Source organism: Ceratotherium simum, chromosome 15 (assembly GCF_057802395.1).
Source record: "Ceratotherium simum simum isolate JZ-2026a chromosome 15, ASM5780239v1, whole genome shotgun sequence".
Classification (NCBI taxonomy): domain Eukaryota; kingdom Metazoa; phylum Chordata; class Mammalia; order Perissodactyla; family Rhinocerotidae; genus Ceratotherium; species Ceratotherium simum.
In genome coordinates, this window is record NC_141914.1 from 42,132,108 (window position 1) to 42,138,886 (window position 6,779).

At 42.9% G+C, this 6,779-nt stretch overlaps 1 protein-coding gene and 1 long non-coding RNA gene across 3 annotated transcripts in view; one reads left to right on the top strand and one right to left on the bottom strand.

Annotated features, from left to right (window-relative positions):
- Positions 1 to 5,251, bottom strand: part of LOC147915188 (uncharacterized) — a 59,680-nt gene extending 54,429 nt beyond the window's left edge. The window contains exon 1 of the mRNA XM_087439975.1: positions 4,893 to 5,251. Coding sequence (XP_087296101.1) covers positions 4,893 to 5,002 — 110 coding nt within the window. The 5' untranslated portion in view covers positions 5,003 to 5,251. The remainder of the gene's footprint in view (positions 1 to 4,892) is intronic.
- Positions 1 to 5,301, top strand: part of LOC147915187 (uncharacterized) — a 74,178-nt gene extending 68,877 nt beyond the window's left edge. For both annotated transcript variants that reach the window (XR_015554494.1, XR_015554493.1), the window contains exon 3: positions 4,383 to 5,301. This is a non-coding gene — a long non-coding RNA (uncharacterized LOC147915187). The remainder of the gene's footprint in view (positions 1 to 4,382) is intronic.
- The last annotated feature ends 1,478 nt before the right edge of the window (positions 5,302 to 6,779 follow it).

Below are 6,779 nucleotides of genomic sequence, written 5' to 3' on the forward strand. Positions count from 1 at the left end.
GGACTGCCTTCACACCAAGGCCACACTTCCCACAGGCTGCTCCAAGTCAATGGCAAGCCCATTCCTGGGAGACATGAGACTCCTGTGATAGTGACTTTGGCTCAAAGACTTCGCATCAGCCTTGCCAAACTTTCTTAGAATTGTGCTATGGTCTGAGACCTTTCTTCCTTCCTTTCCTGTCTCCTTTAAAGAAATCAGACCTGTGTCATGGTCTGATGACTGTCTTAGCTGCCTCAAAATCTCTCCCTGTAATCCCTCATAGGCATTCCCCCAGTAAATATCTTGCATGTCTAATCCCGTCTTGGCATCTACTTCTCAGAAGACTAATGCAAGTTGTACTGAGAGTGGTCCAAGAAAACAGATGGGGACTTGGGACTGGTTCACTCACTACCTGATGGGCATAGAGGACAACATCCTATTTGGTAGGTGGGGCATGCATTGTCATGGATAATCCTTGGCAAGAGGTGACAGCTCAACCAATAATATTTCACTAGTGGTGGCCTGGTAAAGTGTGGTAGAGAGGCATACTGTTGCAACAATTCACTGTTTTTGAGGAACTTTCCTGGGACATGGGCTGTATCATCCTGGCCAGGACCACAGGAAATATGGCAAGCTCACTGCTAGGGTAGCCCTTAGACATCTGGAAAAATTAATGGCCCATGTCCAGTGACATCAAAATACCTGAGTTTTCCTGGTAGGTGACAGAGAAAGGAATAGAGGCTGAAGGAAGGGGGCATGTTGCAATAGATATATTATGAAAGACCAGAAGACCAACAACAGACGTTCTAAAGAAGGTGCTGTGGACACACCGTTCACTAAGGCCGTTAGGAATCTGCCACTGAGAGAGGCACCAGCATCACTAAGGATCCAGTAGTAGCTGTCCTCTGCGGGGCAGTGCTGATGGAAGAAAAAACAGTCTCAGTATTGGGCATTTTAATAGCCATAACAATGATGGTTCCCCAAAGTAATAGAGGCCAGATGGCCACCAGTAGCCAATTATTGTTAATGACCAGAAGAGTTGGAGATTGCTGGTAATCAGTGGGCCCTTTTAATCTTGAAACTCAGATCTTCAGTACCGGAACATTTTGTTTCATATATTATTTGATAATTTACTCCTTCCTACACTATCTGTTCTTTTTTTCTTTTTTTTTTTTTTTTTTTTTTTAAAGATTTTATTTATTCATTTTTTTTTTCCCCCCAAAGCCCCAGTAGACAGTTGTATGTCATAGGTTCACATCCTTCTAGTTGCTGTACGTGGGACTCGGCCTCGCGTTGGACGGAGAAGTGGTGCCCTGGGGCGCGCCCGGTATCCGAACCCGGGCCGCCAGCATCAGAGCGCGCGCACCTAACCGCTAAGCCACGGAGCCGGCCCTGTTCTTTTTTTCTGGAACTCGTTACTTTAGTGGTTTTTCTGCCTGGATCGATCCTCAAAAAGTCTTTGTTCTATACTTTTATCCATTCCATCTCTGTTTTTTTGTGTTGTACTTTTTGTAATTCTTCTTTAGCTTTCTCTTCACCATCACTTTCATTGATTTGTTATTGTTGTGGTTGTTACTGTTATTGTTTTTCTGGTTCTCATTTTTTTACTCTAAGAGTTCTTTCTCAGGGGGCTGGGCCAGTGGCTCAGTGGTTAAGTGCGCCTGCTCTGCTTCAGCGCCCGGGGTTGTAGGTTTGGATCTGTGGTGCGCAGGGACGCACGGCTTGTCAAGCCATGCTGTGGCGGCGTCCCATATAAAGTAGAGGAAGATGGGCACGGATGTTAGCCCAGGGCCAATCTTCCTCAGCAAAAAGTGGAGGATTGGCATTGGATGTTAGCTCAGGGCTGATCTTCCTCACACACACAAAAAAGTTCTTTCTCAGTCTGATTGTTCTTTTTGTATATTATCTTGCTATTATTTCATGGACACAATATCTTCTCTTATCCTTCTAAGGATACAAATTACAGGGGGTTTTTAAACCTGTTTTTTTTTTTTTTGTCTTTTTTGTCTTTGTTCCCTCTGAGGATTTAATTTGTTTGTTTTCTGTTTGCTTTGGCCCTTCTATTTGCAACTGGAGTTTTTGCTTAATTTTCTAGTAATCCTTGGTGTACCATGCATATTTAAGAGAAAGGTTCCAAAAATATGGTTGGAGCTTTTTTAGGGGAAGGGGGAGAGAAGATAAGCTTTTAAATTGGTAGGCTTCATTTTAGAGTGATTGAGCAGGAAGATAGCTTTTTAGATAGTGGAGCCCCTTCTCAATTTTCCAAGAAAATAATCCTCTTTTCTTCAGCCTGGTTAGGTAAATGGCTGGCTGTTGTTATGGGAAAAGTGTTGCAGGGGACCTATGATTTAGGATACAAACATCTCTCAACCTTATTTTCAACCTTATCTACCATCCACTGTGCCTGGACTTCATTTCAGTGTCGCTCTCTGTAGTCACCTAGGTTATAGTTTCCTTCCCTTGCTGAGTTAGTTAACTATTCCTCCATTTGCTGTCTGTCTTCCAAAAATTTATCATCTCTCATCTGCTTTTGTCTTCTCTCCTGATTCATTTGTACTTTAGTTCTATGCTTTTTAAAAAATCTTTTACTAATATTTTAGAAGTGTTTCCATAGCGAGAGGAGATAAATGCATCTATTCAATCACACTCCCATCTTTTCCTCCCTGGTTTAAATGCTACTCTCATCATACACTAAAGTTGGCATATAATTGGCAATATTTTGAGGCATTCTAATCTATTCTACTGTGCTCTCTAATTATGTAACAGTACCAGACTTCTAATTATCATGACTTTAAAATATATTTTCATAGCTGGCAGTATAATTCCTAGTCATAATTCTTCTTTTTTAAAATTTCATAATTTTTCTTGGCTGTTCTCACACTTTCTAGATTAACTTTAAAATCAAGTTATATCAACTTTAATTTGAGCAAATTGACTTGTTTCTATTGCATCTCCACATTCAAGAACTTTGTATGATTCCATTTATTCAATAAAGTTTTATGTTTTCTTTCATGTCAATACTGATCAATTCTTAAATCTATTCTTCGGTGTTTCATGTTTGCATTTTATTTTGAAAAGAATGTTTCGTATTATATTTTCTAACGTGTTTTTGCTGGTATAATGAGAAACTACTGATTTTTTAAAATTCATTTCATAATTTAAAATTTTACAGGTTGCTAATTTTTTCTCATATGTTTCTGCTTGAGTCACTTAGGTTTTATAGGTACATAGTCATATCATCTGCAAATAATGATAACAGTTGTCTGGCTTACAAGAATTATTTTTCTTGATTTTCCTGCATTATTATACTAGCTACCTTCTGAAATACATTTAATATTGGTAGTAATAATGGACATTATTATCTTGTTATAGATTTTCATAGGAATGTTTCTGGTGTTTTTCTGAGTTTGTCTACCTACTTTTCTCCTTCCTCCAAGCTTTGTGTTCCCTTTCTCTTCTTTTTTTCAGGCCTGAGGGCCTTCTTGAGTATTTCTTGTAGTGGGGGTCTCGTGGCCATGAACTCCCTTAGCTTTTGTTTATCTGGAAGAGTTACTATTTCTCCATCATATTTGAAGGATATTTTTGCTGGATAGAGTATTCTTGGCTGAAAGTTTTTGTCTTTCAGTATTTTGAATATATCATTCCAGTCTCTTCTAGCCTGTAAAGTTTCTGTTGAGAAATCCGCTGAGAGCCTGATGGGAGTTCCTTTGTATGTTATTTTTTGTTTTTGTCTAGCTGCCCTTAATATTGTTTCTTTGTCGTTGACCCTGGCTAGCCTTACCACTAGGTGTCGTGGTGAAGGCCTTTGTCTGTTAATATATATAGGTGTCCTGTTGGCTTCGCTTACTGGTATTTCCTGCTCCTTCCCCAGATTTGGGAAATTCTCAGCTATTATTTCCTTGAATAGGCTCTCTGTTCCTCTTTCCCTCTCCTCTCCCTCAGGAATACCTATAATTCTTATGTTACATTTTCTAATAGAGTCAGATATTTCTCGGAGTCTTTCTTCATTTCTTTTTAGTCTTAGTTCTCTCTCCTCTTCCATCTGGAGTATATCTGTATTCCTATCCTCTAAAGTACTAATTCTTTCCTCCATATTGTCAGCTCTGTTCTTTAAAGATTCCAGATTCTCCTTTATCTCCTCCATTGTGTTCTTCATCTCCATCAGCACTGATTGGTTTTTCTTTATGATTTCAATCTCTTTTGTGAAGAAACTCCTAATCTCATTGAATTGTTTGTCTGTGTTGTCTCGTATTTTGTTGAGTGTTTTTATGATAGCTATTTTGAAATCTCTGTCATTTAGTTTATGGATTTCTGTGTCTTCGGGTGTTTCTGGTGTTTTATTGTTAAGAATAAATTTGTCAATTTCAAACAAATAACTTTTACCCCTTTAAAAACATGATAAGGAATTGGAGTCAAGATGGCGGCGTAGGCAGACTCTGAACTCACCTCCTCCCGTGGACACAGCCAATTTACAACTACTCGTGGAAAAATTACCCCTGAGACAGAACTGAAAACTGGGTAAGAGGAACTCCTGCAACAACGGACAATCCTAACTGAGGTGGAAGAGGCAGAGACTCCCTTCTGGAGAGGAAAAACGCCGCCTTCACAAGCCGCCAGCGTCACGGCCGCCGGGAGCAGCTCACAGGTACGCACCCTCCCTGGAGGCGCGGGGCCCTGAGCCGGGGAGCGCCCCCGCTGTGGGCATTTTGTGGACCCAGCACAATCGAGACCAGCGGCATAATATCTGACTTTGCCTGCTACTAAAGCATTGGGTAGCACCCCCAGAAAACCCGGTTCACAAAGAAACTAAAACTGGCTCTTAAAGGGCCCGCGCACAAACTCACCCGTTCCAGAAAGCATCCTAAAATCACCAGAAAGAAAGGTACACAGTGCTTCGGTGACAAGAGACTCACCTAATAGGCCCTGAGTGCATCACGGTGAGGGGTGAGACCTCTCCAGGGACTGGGACATTGGCGGTGGCCATTGTTGTGGCCTGGTGTGAGCGTGCTGACACAGACGCCATTGGAGTTCTCCCTGAGACCTGCTAGCCCAGGGTCTGCTCCACCCGCTAGAGCACCGATTTAATCCAGCTCAGCCAGGGCAGGCAGCCCACCCTAGAGACTGGCCCCACCCAACAACAAGCCCTCAGGCAATGTGTGGGCCTGCATAGATTGGTGACTGGATTCTCTGCAGCCTGGCAACTGAGCTGACTTGAGCGGGGCAGGGTGTGCACAAGGAGCGGGTGGAGAGTGTGGGGTGGTGGCGGAGTGTGTGGGGCTCCCGCCGTGGAGAGACTGGGTCCGCTTGGGGAGGTCGGGGCACTCACACGGGGCAGGACTGTGTTGACTGTGTGTGTGGACCTGTGGGCAACAGGGCTTGTCAGCTGCAGAAGACTTGTGCCTCTCAAAGACCCACATAGGAGGTTTGCCCCACCTTCCAAAGCCTGAAACAATTGGGTGCTCCTGTGCCTGAGGCCAGCCCCACCCAGCTGCAATCCCCAGAGAGCTGACAAGAGACCTAATAGGCTAGAGGTTTACAGCAATTGTAAGGCCCTGAGCCTAACAACCTGCCACACTGGGGGCCTACTCACTTAAAAGAAACACTGCAACACAAATGTGGTATTAGAACTTACAGCCAACTGTACTGGGGCTCCCCACACCTGATAAAGAGACTGAAGGGCCCACAACAACTACAAGCAGCTGAGCATTACAACAGCTGGCCAGGAGCATAACTCAGCCTCGCTGGGCGCCTATAGGGAGAGCTAATAGGCCACAATAGAAGGACACACGTAGCCCACATAGGGGCCACCCCTGGAACATTGAGAACTGAGGGAAGCACACTGGAAGCATCCTAAGGCATCACTTACATAAGGTCACCTATCCAAGAGCAGGAGACGTAGCTGACCTACCTAATACGTAGACACAAGCACAGGGAAAGAGGCAAAATGAGGAGGCAAAAGAATACATTCCAAGTAAGGGAACAGGACAAAACCCCAGAAAAGGAACTAAGTGAAACAGAAATGAGCAACCTACCCGACAGAGAGTTCAAACTAAGAGTGTTAAGGATGCTCACTGATCTGGGGAGAAGAATAGATGAACTCAGTGAGAATGTCAACAAAGAAATGGAAGATATAAAAAGAACCAATCAGAAATGAAGAATACAATACTGGAAATGAAAAATTCATTAGAGGGACTCAAAAGCAGAGTAGAGGATACAGAAGAACGGATCTGTGAGCTGGAAGAAAGACTAGAAGAAATTACCCAAGGTGAACAGGTAAAAGAGAAAAGAATTAAAAAGAGTGAGGACAGTCTAAGGGACCTCTGGGACAACATCAAGCGCACTAACATCCGTGTTATAGGTGTCCCGGAAGGAGAAGAGCGAGACAAGGGAGCAGAGAATCTATTTCAAGAAATAATAGATGAAAACTTCCCTAACCTAAGGAAGGAAACAGACATCCAGGTACAGGAGGCACAGAGAGCCCCAAACAAGATAAACCCAAAGAGGCCCACACCAAGACACATCATAATCAAAACGTCCAGAATTAAAGATAAAGAGAGAATCCTAAAAGCCGCAAGAGAATGTCAAGTTACATACAAGGGAAACCCCATAAGGCTATCAGCTGACTTCTCAGCAGAAACCTTACAGGCTAGAAGAGAATGGCACGATATATTTAAAGTGCTAAAAGGAAAACTTACAGCCAAGAATACTCTACCCAGCAAGGTTATCGTTCAAAATGGAAGGAGAGATCAAAATTTTCCCAGATAAGCAAAAATTAAAGGAGTTTGTCACCAAGAAACCAG